This window comes from Anastrepha obliqua, chromosome 1 (genome assembly GCF_027943255.1).
Source record: "Anastrepha obliqua isolate idAnaObli1 chromosome 1, idAnaObli1_1.0, whole genome shotgun sequence".
NCBI lineage: Eukaryota > Metazoa > Arthropoda > Insecta > Diptera > Tephritidae > Anastrepha > Anastrepha obliqua.
This window is the reverse complement of record NC_072892.1, coordinates 62,918,630-62,941,402: the sequence shown is the minus strand read 5'-3', so window position 1 is coordinate 62,941,402 and position 22,773 is coordinate 62,918,630. Positions and strand designations below refer to the sequence as shown.

General features: G+C 35.7%; 1 protein-coding gene across 1 annotated transcript in view; it reads right to left on the bottom strand.

Annotated features, from left to right (window-relative positions):
• Window positions 1-2,166: 2,166 nt before the first annotated feature.
• LOC129253295 (uncharacterized) overlaps window positions 2,167-22,773 on the bottom strand; it is a 33,985-nt gene continuing 13,378 nt past the window's right edge. The window contains exon 4 of the mRNA XM_054891602.1: window positions 2,167-2,235. Within this exon, the coding sequence (XP_054747577.1) occupies window positions 2,167-2,235 (69 nt within the window). The remainder of the gene's footprint in view (window positions 2,236-22,773) is intronic.

Sequence of the window (22,773 nt, the reverse complement as noted above, 5' to 3'; positions counted from 1 at the left end):
AAATGGTATCAAAACGACGCTTTAGTGCCATTTCACCTACCTACCTCCCTGATGTAATCTACACTCAGTGGCCGAAAGCTTTCGATACTGCCGCGCACAGTATATTATTACATCAGCATAAATGGTTAGAGCTTTACTCAATCTTCTTATAAAGGGTTCATACCTTCCTAGAGAATTTTATATTTTGTTCTTAAGTTGAGAATACTACATAAGTCACATGTCTTCATGTCCTATTAAGTACTTCAGGAAAGTATTCTTAACCCAATTCTTTTTCTGCTTTTCGTTGATGCCATTGGGACTTGTTTAAAGCTAAATTTTTAGAGGTATTACTTGTTCGCCAGATATTCTGGCTTAATATCCTGGCTAACTGGAGTAAAATTAATAAATTGCTTCGTGATTTGAAGATATACTTTTCATAACTATTTCTGAAAATGTTAACCTCATTAGGTCGAGATATGATTCTTTCAGTGCTATCTTTCCAGCGGTTAGGAATTTATGGATTTCGGAGTTTTTGCTGACTCGGGGCTTACCTTTGTGAATCAAATCGCTTAGGAAATCAAAATTGGATAATGCTTCTTTTATCTGAAATCCATGCTACTCAATTTATTTCTATCGCATTGTAAGTTCAGTAGGTCTTTATTCTTTGCAATCAAACCACTTAACTTCTCTGATCCTTTGCAATCCTATGGTGCATTTTGTAAGTATTCCTGAATTCCTATTAAGAAGACCTATATAATCGCTGTTATTTTGTTTATCATATCATTGAATATCCGCAGCTAAATGATAGGCAAGTTTTTGTTAATAACAGTCGCCCTTCAGCAGATAATAGCAAGCCTCCCAGTGTATTTCTACCATGAAAAATCAGTTCATAAAAAATCACTGTCATTCGGAGTCGGCCTGAAACTGTAGGTCCATCTAATTGTGGAAACACATCAAGGTGCACTCCACAAATAGGAGAAAGAGCTCTACCAACACCCAAAAAAGGATCTAAGCGCCAATTATACATATATAAAATTCAACGCCAGAAATTAGTGCAGCGCATTCAGCATCTATTTCATGTCATGCTAATTAAAGCTATTTACCATTATTTTGACCCCATTGGAAAGTGCCCTTATTGAATTAGAAGGAAATCACTTCCACTTGCTGTTAATCGCCGTTTCGATTCACTTCTCTTTCAGGTTCATATCCGATTTTAATCAGCGCTGTCGCTGCTTACTCAGGCTTCATTTTCTGTTCAATTTAAAATGACTTCAACTTTTTGCTCAACTCCGTTTCTAATTTTTCCTGTTATTGTCACTACCAGGTCCTATCATCTCCTGTCTTTTTTGCTAGCTATAAATATCCGTTTCTAGTCACCTCCGTTTCTTGTCCACATCCGCCTCAAATCACCCCTGTCTGTACTCATTTCTGCTTCATTTTCACCTCCGTTTCTAGTTATTTCAGTTTCTAGGATATATCTGCTTTTAATTTGTTCTGTTCCTCTTCACTTTCTCCTCGTTCCGTATCCAGTCACTTCCGCTTCTTTTCACTGACTTCCTTGATTTAGATTCTGGTTTCTCTAACTCTTGCTTTGGCTCAATACCTGAATCTAATATACATACAATAATACATATTTAGTTCAATCAATTTTTTTAAATCTAGTCCGTAGTATTTTATATCATCATAGACTCATTAAGCGATATTATAATAACAACAACAATAATAATACATGTCGCTCATATTCGTGAGGAATATAACTTTCATTCTGGACTTAAGGAAGCCATGCGCCAAGCGAGCTCGGGTGTAAAATAGAAGAGAAGCTTTAAGCTACACGACCCACTGGATGAAACTCTCGAGCTGCTCAACTAATACGGTTAATGTTCACTGTGTAGTAAGGCAAGTGGGTAAATCATATTGAAATCCCATCCTTACGAGATCGGTACCATCCACACCAGGCAACAAAAAGTTCGCTACCATAATCCAATACCAATCGACATAGACAGTGAGTTCAACTCCTTCCGCATCTTAGAAGAATGAAGGGCCGATAAAACCGGCGTAACAAAATCCACATCTAAAAATGAGTTTCTCGAAGTGCAGAGCCACTTGCTGGATCTTCCTAGGATGTTTGTCGCTACAAATGAGACAACTTTGCTCGTTTGTTAAGAAGCCACTTAGTCAGCAATGAGCTTACTTCTCATCCACCACAAGGTGATTCTCTTCTAGCATTAGCACACGCAATTTTTGGCGAGCACATAACTAAATTTAATAGAAAATTTTAACAATTTTAACACGTTTATGAATTATGGCACGTTCCACGGTTAATCATCATCATCAGTAGCTTCAGTGTCTTTGGCAGACCATAGCTTCAGCAGCTACATTTCTTCATATAACTCGACCATTAGTCAGCGCCTTCCAATTCGTAAATCTCATTGTCCTACGACAGAATTCAGCCACTTTTTCCGCGATCTTCCTCTACTTCTTTTTTCACCAGTCTTCTGCGATACGCTGTGCTATTAGCTCTGTCTTTTGGACATTCTGCTAATATGACCCAGTCATCTTATTCGTTGACTCTTTATATCATATATCTTTCACGGCTAATGTCAAGGCAAAATAATTTTTTCCCCAATATTGATAGCTCCAACTTTATCAAGATGCTCCCCATTTCTGTCAACATTTGAGCGCGCTTATTGCAAAACCCTATAGGTGCGTCTAGAAGTAGCCACCAGAGCCGCCATCACTTTTACCTATGTGCGTGCAACCGTTGCAAGTGCTACCGCAACACTCAAAATTTCCACACCAAAAAATACAAAGAAACAGGCCAAGGAATATGAAAATATATTGGGCTGGCTGCAAAGCCTACCACCGTCACTGTTCATATCACGCAACCTTAAGCCGCAGGCGTAAATTCTCAGCCTTACTGGCAAATTTAACACCAATTTTCGATGCAAGAAGTAATCCAAATAAGCCAATAAATGGAATAAACGCATAAAAAATGAAAAAAAATTCGTACATTTTTTTCATTTTTAATGTTGCATGCAACTGCTATATAAATTTGGCAACCTTTCAACTTCTGTTGCCGGCGATGAGTCGGTTAGTTGGTGAACTGACATGCCTTGCCTACTCCTCCATACGTCCTCCAGCTTCTACGCGCCCTAGCGCTTTTTGCCGCATGCAGCTTATATTTAAATCTTAAGTTTTTTTTTGCCGTTACTTATGTTCCCCTTTGCTGTTGCATTTACGTGTATTATTATTGGTTGTATTGTCAATTGTTTTGCAGCTTGTATTCTTCCTACTTCTCCACTGAGCTAATAAATTTCATGCCCGTGTCGCCGGCAATCGCGCAGCGCATCTCTCGCTCCACAAGCTCCGGCCAGTCCCAAACAATTTATCTTCCTTACTTACTTAACTGACTACACAGATACATTTGTACATAGTCATACATATTAATTTACATGCATGAGAGTGCATATCTCTACGGTTGGTTGGGGTCTTCCCGACCCCAATTATGTTGTGTTCATTGTGGTTGCAACAACAAATCAATTTAACTTTTTTTTGGCAACGCCAACTGCAATTGTGGGACGACGTAATTTTTCTTTCTTTGCACAGACATTTCTTCTTTGTTGTTTGTTCAATAAAATTTTATTATCGGCTTAAATTACTAGCGATTGCGGCTATTGAAATTCGTGTTTTTTGAGAGAGTTGCCAGGCGATGGGATATTTGCACCAACGAATTTGCGCAGCTAAAAAACTGTGAGTCTGAGGAATCTAATTTAAGAAAATTATATCTGAATGCCTTAATTTAACGAATTTCACTTAACTCAGTAAATACGGATTGGAGCTTAATGCTTATGCTTAATATCCCACAATTTCTGTTCTTTAGGTGAGGCGAGATGGGTTGTTAATACACTCACTAACGAGGTGGAGTACTAGAATATAATAGACTAAGCTGGAGGTTTACTCTTCCACCTTAAAATCTCTTGTGCCCTCTATTAATCACAAAAACTTGTCTAAACCCAGTTTTCTCAATAAAACTAGGAGGGAGCTGGTCAGGGCGCAGCGTTTATACTTTGCTCACTGGCTGTCCCAGGAAACAATGCTTACTACTTAATCTCGCTACAACATCGCATTCGTCAAGCAAATTCAGCGGTGTTCCTGTGGATTGGTTGCAGAAACTAGAGAAGTCGTTTGAACATTTCACGAGCCTTTAAAAATCTGTTGTGATCATTCTCTCTGCTTCCGCCATTTAAGCTTAAATCATTTTCGATTACATGCATCAAGTAAGGACTTAGCCTGGCAACTCGTAGTCTTAGCACTTCACAACTGAGCTCTTCATTGATGTTCAACTTGGCAACATAACGAGGAAAACCAAGAATGGCTCAGGTTTTACTGGCTTTGAGGCGGCTTTAGCTAATACATCCGCTACCTCGTATTCGGGCATACTCTTATGCCCCTATACTCAAATGAATGGAGTAACATTTTTCTTCACCTTCTAGTAACTATGTATTTACTATTTATTTTTGGACTGTAATACTATTAAATAGAGAGGCTGTGATCACCGACGGTGTACTGCCAAGCCTTATCTTTCGAATGCCGTAACTCATTAACAAATGATTAACATTCCAGTTTTTTAAACATTTTTTTTTTTTCATGAAGAAAATGTTAACTTAAAATGTTTAGGTTATTATCCGAGGCTTTGTTTTAATTTTCATATTCTTTTTCTCACATTAGCTCGCTCTCAAACGGATGTTCGGGAGCTAACCCGAGGATCCTTGGACGGAGCCCGGAAGTTATGAGCTGCTTGGACTGTATGCAGAAGAATAGTCCTGGCCCCTCTCAAGTGAGTGGTAATCAGGTACTTTCCCCACAAACGTAGCCTTTTTCACACGGAACCATCCTCCTTAAACGCTTAAGCGGTTACCGCGCCAATCAAGAAGAAGATGAAAATGTTGATGTTTGAACAATCAGAAACTTGCAAAACTATTTACAGCGCCACATTAAATACCATTAGAAATTACCGAAACTCATTAGAAATGATAATATTCCTGAAACGAAGACCCAAACATGATTCCAAGTACTGGAAGAGTACACTTTCACTGAGAGGCAAAAATCGCATGTGCGATCCAGTCAAAATTTGAAACAATAATAAATGAATTTTTGATCTCCACCTTTACTATTTCGGCGGCCGCAGTAAGTAGGGCCGAAATTCAAAATCCACTGTTAGCAAAATTATTGAAATGTTTTTTTTTTTTCTAACAAATAGGTTGGTGCGTGACTACCACTCCTGAGGCCGTAGGTTCGAATGTCCATGCATGATCATCAAATAATATAAATATTTTTTTCTAATAGCGGTCGTCCCTCGGCAGTAAATAGCAAATCTCCGAGTGTTTTTTTACCATACGCAGCCACATTCCTCATTGTTCCTAAAGAGATTACTGACGAAGTACAGTATTTCAGTGCTAGACAAACAACGTTATCAAACAAAGCTTATCACAAACCACTTGATCTTGGACCGTGCGACTATTTATTTGTTTTCTAAGGTGAAATCTGCAACAAATATTACAAGATTTGAGATCTTCGAAGCTCTGAAAGAGAATGTGGCCTGGGCACTGAAGGAAACACAGGAAGGCTTCCTGTCATACCTTCGAAGACACAATTGATCGATGTCCTCAAAGTTAGGTTAAATCAATTTAGCGGAGTCATTGAAAAAGAGACCTCTCCGAGCCGTTCTTATAGGAAAACCCTGTGCACATCGCACGACCTTAATAATTAATGTGAAAGCAGGAATATAGATTTTTCAATCAAAAAATTCTTCGTTAAAAATATTTTTTGACAAAAAACTTTTTAATAAAAAATTTTGTATTAATAAAAGGGTTTTAAATAAGAATATTTTTTAATAAAATTTTTTTTATAATTTTTGATTAAAATATTTCTTAATTTTTACATTTTAATAAAAATAGTTTTTAATAAGAATATTCTTTTAATAATCCATAATCATTAATCGAAATTCATATGAAAGCTAGAATAACGATTTTTAATAAAAATTGTTTGCTAAAAATATTTTTTGACAAAATTCTTTAATAAAAATAATTTTGAATATTTTTTTTTTTGGAAAAAGATTATTTATTAATAATTTTTTTTTTAATAAGAATATTTTTTAATACAAATTGTTTAAAATAAAAAAGTTTTTAAGAAATATGTTTTTTTTATTTTTATATTTTAATAAAAATATCCCTAATATGAAAGCTGGAATAATGATTTTTAATAATAATATTGTTTAATAAAAGCATAAACATATATTTTAATAAAAAAGTTTTTTAATAAGATCATTTTTTAATTTACTTTATTAATAAAAATATTGTTTTAATAAGATCATTTTTTAATAATCCCTAATCTTTTAACAAAAATATGACATTTTTTCAATAAAAGTGTTTTTAAATAAAGATTTTTATTTAATAGAAATAATATTTTTTGTCATTTTTAATAAACCAAAAATATTTATATTTCATAAAATTGTCATGCCTAATATCTTCTAACTGATCTATAAATAATAGTCATTCCTAACACGAAACAACCAATTCGAGGGACTCGTCAAACATATTAAAAGTTCATGTAATTCCTGGCAGGTTATCAATAGTTTGGCAACCGTGTTTTATTACTTTGATACTCGGACAAGGAATCTTGCCCACATCAACTCGTAATTCTTTCAATATCGATTACTCATTGTGCGTTTTTTTTTTCATCCATAATATTTATTTTCATTTGTAATTCATGCTGATTTTGTGTTCTTCCCAGTCAGTCTGTCTGCTTTTATAATTCATTTTTTTCATGTTTTTGCAAAATTCGTTCCGAGGCTTAAATTGCACGCTGCTCCTAGTGGGAGAAAGTTTATTGCCGCAACCGTCGGTATCTGCATTCGTTTTGGGTCAGGAATTTCATATCACGAAGATGCTGATATATACGTATTTTTTGAATGCTTAACGAAAGTGTTATATATTTTTAGTTTATTTTATGTATTGATTCCTTTTTCCAACATATATAGGCCACAGGATGACCTTCAAGGTGATTGGCACAAGTAACTGTATAACACTTCAAAAATTTTCTGAAGAATTTGCCAAATGAGTCATTAAGAATGTAACTGAAAATAGTAGATTTTTTTATTATAGAAAAACTTATGCATAAATAAAAAGCTTCGTTGCCGAATAACTATAGCCAATGGGAATTTTGTTTATTGGAAGATCGTCAATCATAGCCAGTTGATTTTATATTCCTTTCGATTAAGCAAATTATGTATAAGAGCTATTTGTGTTACATTTCCATACTTCTAAACGGAGTGGTCGGTTTAGTGTCATTTTTTCATCAAAACCATCTTTGCTAACGATGCGCATTTTCATTTCAGTGACAGTTCGGAGTGGATTATGGAGCAGTGTCATAGTTGGTACATTTTTCTTGGAAAGTGCTGCTAGAAACTTCATTTCGATCAACGATGAATACTACAGAGGTAAAATAAATAATTTTTGTGGCCACACATTGATGGCATGATCACATTGCACAATCCCCAGTTTCAGTAGAAAGCGCGTTATGCCACAATTGACCTTTTGCTCACCAAGTTCGGTAATCGTGTTGTTAGCCATCCCGGTGTTGAGAATTGACAACCTCGAAGTGTGATTTGATGTCGTTGTTTTTTTTTTTTTTTTGGCCCTATGAAAGATCCATATTATGCAGATTCAGATTAATTAACGATTCAGACTCTGAAGCCGAATATTGGACAAGGTCTTGAGAAATTGTATTAACAGAAGGCGCTACTGCGAAGTCAACCGAGGCAGCCTAGAAGGGAGTAATAGGAATCTTTGCTATTTCAAAATGTCTGCTTAGTTCTGATAATTTCTTTTTTCATAAAAAAAAATAAATCAGTTTATGGATAAGTGACCAGGTATGAAATTACTGATAAGCTTGACGGAATTGGTCTCTGAGGTCTCCTACCCGATCATCGGCATTCCTCTGACTGTTGTTAAAATGGAATCTCATAAATGTTTTCTTAGAAAAGCGCAAAACAGATGGAGCTCCATTTCATCGAAAACTCTCTTCTGGGGACTCCTCGCTATTCACTTATCAAACTCGTAGCTGCACTTGCCGGTCATTGGACGATCGGCTCAGACGCAGAAAAGCACACACACGCTGAAAGAAAAAGGTGTATCATTTAATTCCCATTTGAGAATCTTGGAGGACCTTTGAGAGGAGGAGACCATTGAGCGTTTTCTCGGTAAATATAAACAGCTATGTTTAGCCGTAGATATCTGTGTTTTGAAAGTCTCATAATGATATCAAAACGGCACTTTAATGCTACTTGGGGAGTGCCAGACTAATACTTCAATCATTTCACCTACTTACCTGTTGTGCAAGTTCGGAATTTCTAATAAGTTCGCTTAAGTTTTGGCAGCAAATAGTAAAAAGTCTGGTATATTTGGAATTTTGTGGTATCACTGGTCCTTATTTCTCAGGAGGCACAAGGAGTTGCGCTCCCGAAAAAGCAATGGAATGGTGAGAATCGCAGGCGTTGGAACAATGCGCTGTATAAACTTTACGACGACACAGACATAGTGCAGCGAACAAAGACCTTGTGGCTCCGCTGGCTGAGTCATGCCGTCCTAATGGATACAAACGCTTCGAGTCTGAAAGTATTCGATGAGGTTCTACCACCAGCTGTAGTTAAAACTAGGTGTAGAAGAATAAAAAATCTTGTACATAATACACCCGGTGGACTTGGTTTGACTTTTGTGGACTTAAATAAAAGCTTGCGTTGAAAATTTAATTTGAACTCGGGCCTTGTTTGAGATTTATTAGAAATTTCAGTTCTACTTCGTATTTGAGAGTTCACCTTGTGTGAAACCTCAAACAGTATAAAAAGGTTCGGAAACGTCCTCTTCTATCTTGACGAAGCTTTGTATGCTGCTCAACTCAGACATTATGCAATATATCCTAGTTGATAGAGAATCGGGCTATCGAAGGCTACCTTGTAGTCGGGGAATAAATGGTGTGTGTTGAATTGATATTTAATGGATCTCCATGGTCTGGCGCAGTGTGATTATTTGGTCGACGGTGTACCGATCTGGTCTGAAACTGCACTGTTATAGCCCAATTAGGGATTGTGCGTAAGATTTCAGTTTATCACATAGCAGACAGGATAGAATTTTATATGTTCGTGGAGTAACCTTTCTTTAGGATAGGGTAAAGGAGACTGAGGCTCCAATCAGCGGGTATGCTTTCTTCTTGCAATATCAAGGCGATAAGTCGGTGCATGCTCCCTGCCAACTCACTCCATGCAGCTTTAAACAGCGCACTAGGCAGGTTATCAGCTCCAGCAACTTTGTTGTTTTTGCATCTCTCACTTCGGCAAGTTTTGTTAGCAGAAGCGGCGCCCCGTCATCCCTGTTTGGGTATTGCAGAGTATCAGCTCCAGAGGCAAGATCGTTTTGAGCGTCTGTCACGATCTTGGAAAAGTGTTTTCTCCACAATCAAAGCACTCCTCGGGAATCCGTTAGCAGATCACCATTTTCATCTCTACAGAATGATGCCCCGGTCTTAAAACATTATGATAGACATTTCACATTTTGGCGAAATTTACGGCCGTCATTCCTATTATGACTCATCTCGATTTTCTCTCACGTGCCCATCTTCTTTCCGTTTTTTGCATCTGATGAGGTGCTTCTCCTTGCTTCTCAACGCCTTGTTCTACGATTTTAACTCTGCTCTTTGATTGCCCTTTGATTTTGACTCTAGATTTAATTTGACTTTGACCTTGACAATGACTTTGGCTTAAGCTTTACCTTCGATAAAGGCATTAACCATAACTTTAACTTTCACTTTGAGCTGAACGATTATTTTGACATTGACTATTCCTTTGGCTATGACCTCAACATTGTTCTTGCCTTCCGTTTATACTTTAGCTTGGACTTTTCGAATTGCATAGCCCACAGTTTTGTATTTCATTTTTATTAAAAATCTTAAGGGAATAAAAATATACATGACTGCATGCATACATATCCACTTTTCTTCCTCTATTCATACATGTTTTCTTTTGCCTATTCACCCCCTGCCACAATGCTGCTCACCAACGCAAATCACGTTTCGCTTTATTGCCATTTCTTTATTTCATTTCTTCATGCAACCATTTCGAGATGTTGCCACAACTCTTAACATTTCGCTCGAAACTCGGAAGAAGATGAATGTGACGCCGGGAAAAAAGTAAAAAAAAAACAGCCAAATATTGGAAAAAAATTATCAGGCTGAGCTCACGTTTTCCGGCCTAAGTTGCATGCAACAATTTAATAGTTAATGTTGTGATGGCACATGTGGCACATTGCAACATCGTGATTATTAATATGTGTACATTTATTTATTTAACTGTAGTTAATTTTCAAATCTACCTGGCTGGCATGCGACGGGATCTAAGCACTATGGAGCACTAGAGTATATTTATATGTACGTATTTACATACATCCGTATAAAGTTGGGAGTAAGATTTTTCACACACGTATCTTTATTGCCCAAATAATGGGTGACCAGCTAGTACTGATAGTTTTTTACTTCGCATTAAAAACAAAAATATTTTTGAAATTTCGACTAAATTTTGAATTTCGTCGTGAGATCGGTTGTCATCTAGTGAGGCCAATTCATAGCTCAGCCGCTAATATCAACATGCGAAATTGCCGATACTTATACAAATAAAGTTCACAGGTGCTCGTCCGAGCATCAACGCATCCACAAGGATGGACTATTTAGTGCTTCTTATGCATAAAGGCATCATCTGATCTTCTTTCTTACGAAGTGAAAAAGGAGACACATTTACCATGAATGGTCCTTGGTACGAACGGCAATGACCCGCGGTATAGAATGCTGTTAGTTGGCCTGGTAAGAACTCAGCAGCCTCGATACTGCGAGTTTTGGTTCACGCTAGATGCCTTACATGCGATGCAATGCTCAACATTGAGAAGCAGAAACTCTGTTACGCGGCCTGCTCACGCCGAAATCACCTTCACTCGCTCACACTCTTTTTTGTGTGTTTGAATGAGCTCTTCCTCCTATTTATGGCGTACATCTAGACGTTGTTCGAAAATGGAAAGACTTACAGTTTTAAACAGACTGGGAACGGCTGATGGCAGATTTGTGACTTGATACTCCGCGATTAGTGGCCCTTGGAATATGTTAACTATTTTAGACGAGCTCCAGGCCATACGAGACGCCATTACAGAACAACGGCAAAATCAATTTAAGATCTCACTCAACTATTATAAATATATATATATGTATAATTGGCGCATACACTCTTTTTGGGTGTTTGGCCGAGCTCCTCGTCCTATGTGTGACGTGCGTCTTGATGTTGTTCCGCAAATGGAGGGACCTATAGTTTCAAGCCGACTCCGAACGGCAAATATTTTTATAAGGAGCTTTTTCATGGCAGAAATACACTCGGAGGTTTGCCATTGCCTGCCGAGGGCGACCGCTAGAGGAAAAATGTTTGGTGTTTCACCGGGATTCGAACCTATGCTCTCTCTGTGAATTCCGAATGGTAGTCACGCAACAACCCATTCAGCTACGCCGGCGTTCTTTATATTTGATGGATGAAATGTGGTACTGAGAAAACCTCTGAGACAGTTTTGTAATTATTTGATTTAGTATTTTTTAAACGCGCTTCAAATATCGACTCCAGTGAAGAGAAAATATGCCATATTTTACTTGAATTTTTATATGCGAAATGCAGGTGAATTACAACCTAATCGACCAATTTCTGAAACTGAGAGTGAATGTGATATGAGACAGCGTGAACGTTGGCCAAACTCGTGTTGATGGTGAGGAAGGTTTTGCTGTATGTTTGGTGGGGCTAGGAAATAATATATTATGAAGTCTTACTTCGGACCTTTAAAATTAGCAGTTGGATTCCCTGAAGGAAATAATTGAAAATAACTAGCTAGATTTGACCAGGAAGAGAAGAATTGTGATGCATCAGGACAGCGCCAGTCAAAACATATCCGTCTCAAGAAAAGCGTTTGAAAATCGGCTGTTCCAGCAGTGACCCAATGGTAGCCAAAGGTTTCTATGAGCGAGTAATGATGAAATTACTATCGAAATGTCAACATGTTAATGTTGTGAGGCAAATGGAGGAAAAATGTTGCATATGGCCTAACTCGGATCACTCTAACGAAGCTGAAATAAAGGCTGTCACTATGGATCAATTTCTATACTTTTATTAAACGTGGGGTACATAAAAATTCAAAGTGATAATTACTTTGCACACTAACACTTAACTTATCTATTCTTTTTATTGTTTTTTTTTTTTTTTTAATATTTAAAGTAATAAATAAGCCGATGAGAATTTTTTATATAAAATAGTTCAGACACTCAAGCACCTACTGTTCATATAAAAACAGACGCATACTTTGAATTTCATGCGGGCAACTGGATGCGGAAGGAGATTTCGCAAAATCATATACACATGCATGTACATCTGTGTACAAAATAAAGCAGCGCACATTTTGCAAAGTCTTGACTATTTATTTATTTTCAATATTTTTTTTTTAAGAATTTTTTATAAAAATTTAGTTCATACTACAACGAAAAACATATATGTAACTAAAAGTCTAAGGTCACTCTCTCAATAAAAAAATATTTTAAATTTTTATCAGAATTTCAAATTTTTAGGCAGAGTGCATAGAGAAATTCTGGGTATGCAGTTTTGTAGCCCAATACATTTTCCTACGATACTGTCTCAGTTTCAAATAACTTAAGATTTGCGTTGATTTTTCATAATTTTCTTTTATCGACCGTGTTTTATTATACATTTTCTTCCATAATAAAAAATGTTGGACATTTTTTTTTATATGCAGAAAATGATCGACATAAAAATGGAAACTCTCACAAATCAGCGGAATTTTGCGCTACTTCACACTTAAGGCGCAAGTTAACCAAAATTTAATGGACTATAAAACTGTACACTCGAATTTTTTTCTAACGCAGATTAAAAATTTTAAATATTTGATTTTGTATGGAATTTTTTTAAATTGTTTTCAATTTTTTATGTAGTTAGAAACTTTATATTAATTGTTTTTGTTGTAGTTTGAACTATGTTTTTTTATAAAAAAAAATTAAATAGAAATAAAAACATACAGGGTGAACGATATGAAGTGTTACCAACTTCATACTGCTTCTATCTGTAAAACAGCTCATGACATCAGCGTCAAAATCGTTCAAGTGACAGTTCAATATATTGTTTATAATACATCAAAAGCATTTGCGTCTCAGTTTTGTTGAATTTTTTTTTTTCTGTGATGGAATTCAAATGTAATAGTGTGATTGCGTTATATTTGGCTGGAAAACCACAACCAGCCATTGTTCGTGAGCTCAGTAACATCAAAGTGAATAAAATGTTTATGTATCGCACTATAAAACATTACAATGATACTGGTAGCATTGCAAAACGCTATGGAGGTGGACCACAAAAAACCGCACCAACGCCAGAAATGTTTCGGAAAGTGAGGGCTCGACTTGAACGAAATCCACGTTGAGGTGGAAGAAAAATGGCCAAAGAGCTGAAAATGTCGCAAGACAGCATTCGACGCATATTCAAAAATGAGCTTAAGGTCAAGGCTTACAAGTTCCAAAAAGCGCACGATCTTTCACCCCAGCAAAAAAAAATTTCGGTGCGAATGAGCAAAGGAGTTGTTGCGCTTGCACGAACGTGGCGAATTTCCTAACATTGGGTTTTATGATGAAAAAAATTTCCCAATTGAGCAGTTCATAAACACTCAAAACGATCGTGTTTACTTGACCGAACGCTCATACGAGAATTTTAGCCTACGTATGGCCACTCGAAGCAATTTCCCATCGCAAGTAATGGTTTGGGCCGCAGTGACCGCTGATGGACGCTCTCCAATCGTTTTTATCGAACCTGATGTCAAAGTGAATCCAACTTATTGTCGGGAAAATGTTTTAGAAGCTGCTTTAGAGCCGTGGACACGCAAACATTTTGGGTCGTAGACCATGGAAGCTCCAACTGCACTCGTCACCGTCTCATAAAGCTCGTGTGCACCAAGAATGGTTAAAAATCATGTTCCACACTTCATTTCGTCCACACAATGACTTTCGAATTCGCCAGATGCATATCCGATGGACTATTCCCTCTGATCCATTTTAGAGAGCAAGGTGAGGACTAAAAAATGTGCCAGTATGGATGCGCTGAAAAAAGTGATGATACGAGAATGGGCCAAAATACCTCAAGATCACATTCGTGCAGCATGCAACTCATCTTTTGACCGTTTGAAGGCCACAATCAAGACAAAAGGTAGCTATATCGACCTTAAGTAAATATATGTTAAAATTGTAATCATTTTTGAACAATTTTGTCTTTGAAATCAATAAAAACTAATTTCACACAAAAAAGTTATGGTGTTTTTCATATCGTTCACCCTGTATATAGTCAAAACTTTGCTATAGGTTGCGCTGCTGTTATAATGCACACAAGTGTATTCATATCCATACACGTATATTGACATGTATGCTTATATGTAGATAAGAAAATTCATATAAATATTTCTTCGTAGGGGCCGTACATCTGCGCTTAAGTTTCACAGCAAAATTGCTTAGGGTCTCAGTTTTAAAATAGAAAAACACCAAATATTTGATTTGATTTATTATTACAAATTTGTCAACTGGATTCGTGAAGCAGTCTGCCGCTTACACTAATTGAATCATGATTGCAAACACATATTTAGTTACGTACATATAGTAAATATGGTTTATAAATGTCCTGGCATAAGTGTACGAAACATTTTTTTTTTTTTTCACATTAACCCATGAATGCCGGGGCTACTGTTGCCCTACACGTGAAAAAAATCCACACCATGCCCATTCCCTAGGGGCTTTATAGAGACAAGCATGAGTATACAAATTTCCTTCATTAATACAAAGTATTTTGTATAAAGCAAAAAATTGTATTTTCATTGAAATATGTGCTGACAGCGGTATCCCCGCAGCAATGGCACATCAATATTTTCAAATAAGCAAAACAAATTCGTTTTAATTTTTATTATTTTTGTATAAAAAAATTAAGCTCATTTTCTAGGAAAATCTTTATAAAATCATATTTCAAATTGTATACAAAAGTTGGAAAAATTTCAGGAACTTCGCCATTCAGCGGCTTTTAATTCAATTTCTAAAATACAATTTGGTAAGCAATTTTATAGTAAATTACATTTTAATATAATTTTATATACGTTTGTATAATTTACATACAAGAATTGTCATGCATGTGAAGAATAGTTCAAACGTTGATCTGCTATCAATTGTCGCGAGCTTTATATGTATTAGTATATGTATGCACATAAAAATTTATAAGCAAAAAAGTAGAGATTTTCCCACCGGAATCACAAAATGTATCATATTTTAAGAAATCTGCCGAAATATTTGTGAAACTTTTAAAATTTGCTTGAGCTGGATCAACATGAAAATACCTCCAAAATAGTGTTTTTTACAAATGTTTTTTGAAGAAACTACCTCAGATGATAGAAGTGTTAAGATTAATTTTAAAAGATCCGCCCAGAAATGTTAAAAAATTGTATTCACGCTATCAAAGTAAAGATTTCTGATGCTATTTATGACTTTTATTAGAAGATTGGTGTAAGAAAAACTTGAATAACGAAACCAAATCGTAATCGATGTAGACTCCTAAATCATAATTGGAAAGGTATTTTCTTACCCTTTTCGTTTCTTCTTCATATAAATTAAATTATAAATGGTCTCCAAATGGTATCAAAATGGCACTTTAGTTCTACTTGCAGGTTACCTGACTAATACTGCAACCATTTCCCTTACCTACCCAGTAGATCACATTTGTCAATCGGTGGAATACAGAGATCATTTCAAACAAATTTTTAATAAATATCTTCGTACGAGAAATTTTAATAAAACTTCTATGGCTTCTAGATTTTATATCGGATTAACATATTAAAAAATTGTATAGGGTTTATGCCTAAAAAAAAATTGTGCGCAACAAAATTAATTTTTTTGTATTTTCGATTTTTTTTCGTCATACTGAAGGAATATACATGCGGAATGCATAGCGCTACCTGAATGCGAAAAGTTTCTCATCTGTTATCACGTACGAATCTGGTTTATACAGATCTCTGTTTGTTTGATAAAAGTTTGCAAATACCATATTTTGGATAAGCGTAAACATATCAGTTTTTCCTGTCGTCTTAAGTGTTACAATCACCGAAATGCAAACACAAATAACAAGGAAATCAAATAGTTTACAACTCATAGCAGTGAAACTTTTCGATCCGCAAATCGTAGGATCAAAGAGCTCATTACTTGACAAGTGATTATTTTTCAACGCACCGTTCAAGACAAATATGTACGAAGCCATTCTTTTAAGGCCTACGTTGTAGTGGTATTCTGAATTGTATACTTCGTAGCTGCTGGGTCAATATATTAATTCCATGAATTCTGAAGTAAAAAATACTTCAAGCGATCTATAACGCCTTTGGCTCCTTCTTTTGACCCTGGTATAATATGGACTATGTTTCTTGAAAGAGTTATGTTCGATACTTGTTCAGAGTAGCAAATATAATTGATCTTACACTTTATAACCGATGCCGATGGCGTAATTATCCTATTCTTACCAGCCGGTGCTCTCTATTTTGGAACGTGCCGCTAGCTACACTTCCCTAAACATGAGTCGATGTAGATAGCTCGTTGACGCATAACATCACAAACAGGCTCCAATTTTAACCAACAAACAAAAAATGCACAAACAAAAACATACAAAGAAAAGTACATTTATTGGTCAACTGACGACGCATATATGTACTAAAATTTCAGCAACTCGTGGGGATGAAACCAAACACCACTACACATACGAGCTCGTACTAAACTTACTCGTGTTGGCACATTGTACGTTTTGATATAAGTGAGCGATCTGGGAATGTCGCAAAAAAATGCTGGTCCGGGCAGGTGATGTTTAACATTCTATGGTTAGACTCAGCAATTCAATCACGTCTATGAAATTGTAGGAGATGAAGAATCTCGGCGGAGCTGAATCAAGGCGAGCTTCATCCAACAAAAGGTATTCGCGGAAGAGGCACTTCTAGGCAAATGGTCGCCCATTCGCAACTGTACAAAATTATTTGTTTGTCAGAGGTTTTTGAAGAATTAAGGAAAATCAACCGGTGAAGACAATTTATCTCTCACCAAGGCAATGCAAGCTCCCACGTATCGGCTCACACAATAGAGTTTTTGAGCACTGAAACGATCAAATTAATGGGGCCTCCGCCTTACAGCCCTACTTTGGCACCCAAATGGTTTCTCTTTGCTTCCGAGCATCAAAAATATGTGCAAAGTCAACGTTTTACAAAGCGTAAAGTCGCTTTTGAAGTCTTAAAACAGAACGTTTTAGAGGTATTCATACTGACTTCCAAGGAGAATATTTTGAAAAACAATAAAGCAATTTTCATTATTATCTTACTGAGCTCTCATTATTTTGCGCAAAATGTGTATATAATGCAACCCTCGTACTCAGGAGTTGTTGAGTGTGTTGATGAGATTTTTACAAATTTTGAAAAATGTTGAAAAATTGTATAAGTTTGTTTTTAATTTTGTAACGAAATGTTGGTATAGGCAAGTATAGGGACAGAAAGAAAGCAGAGACTAGCGATGATCTGATTGGCACAAATCGTTCATCATGATCGTTCATAGTTATTTAAACGATTTTAAATACGGCAATTTTCGTTTTGGAATGTATGCCAAATAAAATTTACTCCCCCAGTGATAAACCCAGAATAGCACATACAGCTATCACAAGCCTTTCAATATGCCTTAGGAGCCTTCCATGGAAAATGGTAAATTTCGACCGCCGAACAAATTGCATTTCCGGATGATTATATTACTGTTAATGTATTTAAAATATATCAATCTTCATTATAAACATCGACCTTTTACTTGACCTCAGTTTGAAGTATCTTTTTTACAACAAAAACAACTCATAAACATATTATTTTCTTCTATCGAAATTTGGTCAAGTTTAAGCGCTTAGTTCTCATAATGTGTGACATATAGCGTGAAACTGATAATTGGTGTTAAAAGAACAAACTTTTACGTTTTGAAACGTAATATTAAAAAAAACGTTTATTTATGAACAACGCAGATATGCTCTTTTAAAAATATGGTTCGATGATGTCCCGTACGAACGCACTTAACACTGTACAGTTATTTTTGTGCTCATCCGAGTAACTTATTTGTTTCGATTACATTACATTTAAAGCAAACTACTGGTGCTATTTTTATTTGTAAAGCATTGATTTGATTGATTGAGTTTGCATCGCAAATGAGTTCAATATTCAGTCATTAAATTTTGTCCCGTACGAACACGGCATATAAGTTTTTCTTTTAACTAAAAAATGGAGAAAATTAGTGAAAATAATAACAACCATAGCGTGTCACGTTATAAAAAATGGAGAGACGAGAAACGAAAAAAGGTCCAGAGTGAAAGAGTGAAACAGTGGAGGAAAAGAAAAACTGAAGCCATGACCCAGGAAGAAATACAGAAGAGGAAGAAGTACGAAAAAGAAAAAAAGAGAGTCCAAAGAGCCAAAAAGTTGATCCAAATCCAAGACAGGGAGGCTGCTTCAAATATTGTTGGTGATTGCGAATCTGAAGGTTTTCCATACAAATGTAAGCAAACGCATGCTAAGGCTGTACAGAAAGGTAAGCGAAGTCTACCCAGTTCACCCACTAAAAAAAAGGCTGTTGTAGCGGGTGTGGCAAAAAAACTTGGACTTAGTATTGATAACGTTAGGAATAAATCTATAGTAGTAGTAATTCTTTACTTATTTATAAATATTTCATCTAACATTTCAATAATTTTTACAATAATTCGTTTGAATATATAAATACATAAAGAAAAAAATAATGAATTTGTGGCAATAACAATGTTGTCTGTCACAGCTCAAAAATTAATCAAAAATTGAACTCTGCAATAAGAAAATTTCTATAGCGTAGGGCTGAGTATATAAAGCAAGTTAGTCTTTTCCAATTATGGCCATTAAGTATATCTATTACTTCTGCTTCATTTAGCTTCGCTGCGTTTAGGTATTTTATTCTGATCTCCTTCAGTACCGGACATCTTCCTAAGAAGTGCTGCATATTTTCTTCCTCGTTTAAATTGCAGAGGGTGCATATTTTCTGAGCATTTCCATACGTAGTTGCATTTAGTTTCAGTAAACCACATCTTGCTTTGAAAATTGTCGTAATATCAGCTAGCCGCATATCTTCTTTAATATATGATTCCCCTTTTGAGTAGTCTAAATGTTTATAAATTCGCTTCGCGCTTGACTGTGCTTTTTGCCTTGCCATGTTGATATCTTTTATTTTCATTTCGGTAAGAAGTTGCACACAGCAATCTTGCCAGTCTATAGAGGTGATGTTTTCTTCAAACTTCAGACCGAACTCCATTCCCATGTCATTTAGATGTTTAAGCCAAAACACATTTTTATTTAAGATGCCTTGTGTTAGTTTGTGTCTGAGTCTGTTGCAATTATATTTATAAATAGTTTTCCAGATATACTTCATGTGTAATTCTAAAGAATACATGTGGCTATCTTCTATATTAGTTTCTAATGTTATTGCATAATTTGGAGTGAACTCGGGTAGTTTGAGGATTCTTTTAATAAAGTAACGTTGAAGTTTATTTACCTCATCGAATAAGGCATATCCCCAAACTTGCGCTGCGTAGGTTTGGATCGCTCTGCATACCGTTTGGAACAGCTTCCATTTTGATTTTAATGAAATGAAGGGCTTCGCTAAAAAATCGTTCCATGTGCAATTAATACTAGCTTTTGCTGAAGTATTTCTGGCTTCTAAGTGCTTGCCGAATGCCATTTTGGGTGTGAGAATGACACCAAGATATTTATATTCGGCCACCAATTTAATTTCTTTACCTTGGTACCACCATTTTTCAGCCTGGGAAAGTCGTCCACCTCTTCTAAAGACCATCATCTCCGATTTATTTGGGTTTACTTCCATATTCCATTCAGCGCAGTATTTCTCCAGGTTATTAATTGCATGACTTTAGGGTTATCCGCTAGGAGAACAATATCATCGGCATAAAGGAGAAGACGTATATTCATGCCCTCAACCAATAGTCCACCTTCTAAATAGTCGTGCAAATCGTTTAGATATAAAATGAACAATAATGGCGACAACACACATCCTTGTTTCACACCAGTGCAGGTTTCAAAATAGTCGGATACTTCTTTTCCCGTCCAAACCGCAGATCTAGTATTATCGTAAATATTTTCTATGAGGTTCGTTATTTTGCTAGATATTCCCATCTGTCGAAGTTTATAAATCATCGGTCTCCTCGGCACCCTGTCGAACGCCGCCTTGAAATCAACAAAATATGCGTAAACTTTTTGATTTTCATGAAACTGTAGATGTACAATAGACGCAAGATTATAAATGTTATCTACAGTTGAATAGTTTCTTCTAAAGCCGGCTTGGAATTCTGTGAGCACGTTGTTTTTTCTACCCAATTTGCAAGTCTTGCGTTTATCAATCCCATTAACACCTTTGCGATAGAATTCATAAACGATATTCCCCGATAGTTACTGGCTGCATTTACATCTCCCTTCTTAAAAATTGGGAAAATTATCGTTTTTTCAAAAGTTTCATCGATTCTTCCGTTCTCAAAAATTATGTTGTATACCTTTGTTAACTCCAACTTAAATTCTGGCGAAGCAAACTTTAGCAGCTCATAAGGTATTCTATCTTCTCCTGGCGCTTTATTGATTTTAGCATTTTCAATGGTTTTTTCAACTTCCATAAATGTTATATTTTTATCGAGATATTCATCTTTACATAGCGCAGCTGCGTAATAAATGTCTTTTGTTAATTGCGGTTGGTTTAGTAGGCTTTGAAAATAGTATTTAAAATCGTTCGCAGTGATATTTGTACCAACTTGAAATGACTTTCATCTTATATCCTTCGCTAAACTTCACCATTCTTTTCCATTTGCAGTTTTGTTGATTCGTTTTTCAATTTTTTCGTAATATTCTTTCTTTGCTTTTTCACATGCATTTCTATAAAATTGATTTGCTTTTAGATATTTTTGCTTATCGTCTTCAATGTTAGATTTTCTAAAGTCATTCAGATATTTGAAGGATAGCTCCCTAGCCTTAAAAAATTTGAAATTAAACCATGCATTTTTAAAAGTGATTTTAATATTTCTGGCAGGTGACTGTGGCACTGACATTTTTATTACGTTGGCAAGCTTCTTCAGATCCATTATTTCTCCTCCATTTTTAAACTTATTTAGGTATTGGTTTAGTTTTAATTGATAATTTATCTTATCTTTTCCTTTAAGCACTACTTTCGGCAATAAGTTGATGTTTTCCAGTTCGTTTAGTACCATATTTGTTATTATTAATTTAATTGGCATGTGGTCAGACCATACCTTTGATTCAACTTCGAATCTTTCAATGTATTTCAAACCTTCTTGGGAAACTGCGCTTATATCGTTTACGGAATTACCAACTGCACTTATGTAAGTCAAATTACCTTCCTCATCACCAGCTGTTCTGCCATTCAGTATAATTAGACCATAGTCTTCAAAGAAATCCATAAAATTGTTGCCTCTATTATTTAATACCGCGTCTCTTGAGCTCCTTTTTCCAGTATCTGCTGAGAATGTAGCTATGTACAAGTCTTCGATATTTTGTTGTATATTTCCAACTCTAACATTTAGATCTCCCATAACGACTGAAATCTTCTCTGTGTTTTCCTTGAAAAATTCCTTAACAACCTCAATTTCTTCATGCCAAGCTGCTCCTCTTATATACAGTGGTATAAATGTGATTATGTCATCCTTTACGTGGAATCTTATCACATCTACTCCATTTTCGGCTTGGAAACTATGTCGTATGCCCTTTTTTTGCAACTCTTTTTTGACTCCATACACGCAACCTCCAGACGCTCTTCCAAATTTGCTGCTACGACTTGCTGGTTTCCAGTAAGTGTCAAAATCTGGGAAATATTTCTTTGCTTGATTTATTTTCTCTTCGGTTAGGTGGGTCTCTATAAGTTCAAAAACGTCATGCTTTTTAACATAGTCGAAAAACTCAGGGAAGATATATTTGTTTTTCTGTTGGACTAACGGTAAAAAACTAACATTACAAAAGCACTACCTCACCTTATTTTTAAAAGAAGCTTTTTATATATTTAAGGAAGAGTTTCCGAACATAAAAATTCAGTTTTCTAGATTTTGTGCACTACGACCGAAAAATGTTTTGTTATTGAAAGACACGCGATCAGAACAGTGCAAATGTATTTACCTATGATTCACGAGAATTTTATTCCAAAATTGAAGTGTTTGAAAATAAGCTACAATAGCTCCTACTGGAGCAACATTCTCTGTGATATGGCCCTTGATTCAAGCTGTTGGAGAAATGTGTGCGAAACATGTAAAAATGGAAGTAAAATAGTAATACCTTATGACCCAGGAAAAAATATAATTTATAAGCAATGGAAAAAAGGAGACGATCAAGTAAAACTGAAGACAGACACATTTCAGTTGTGGAGAGTTATACGAAAACCTTATATCCGACTTACTATATGTCACGTATCACATAAATATAAAAAGAGTACAAGCACAAGCATTCCAAAGCGATAAAAATAATGAACATGCAAGAATACTTCAAATTGATTTTGCTATGTCTTATTCTTGCGCATATCAAAACGAGGTGCAGTCAG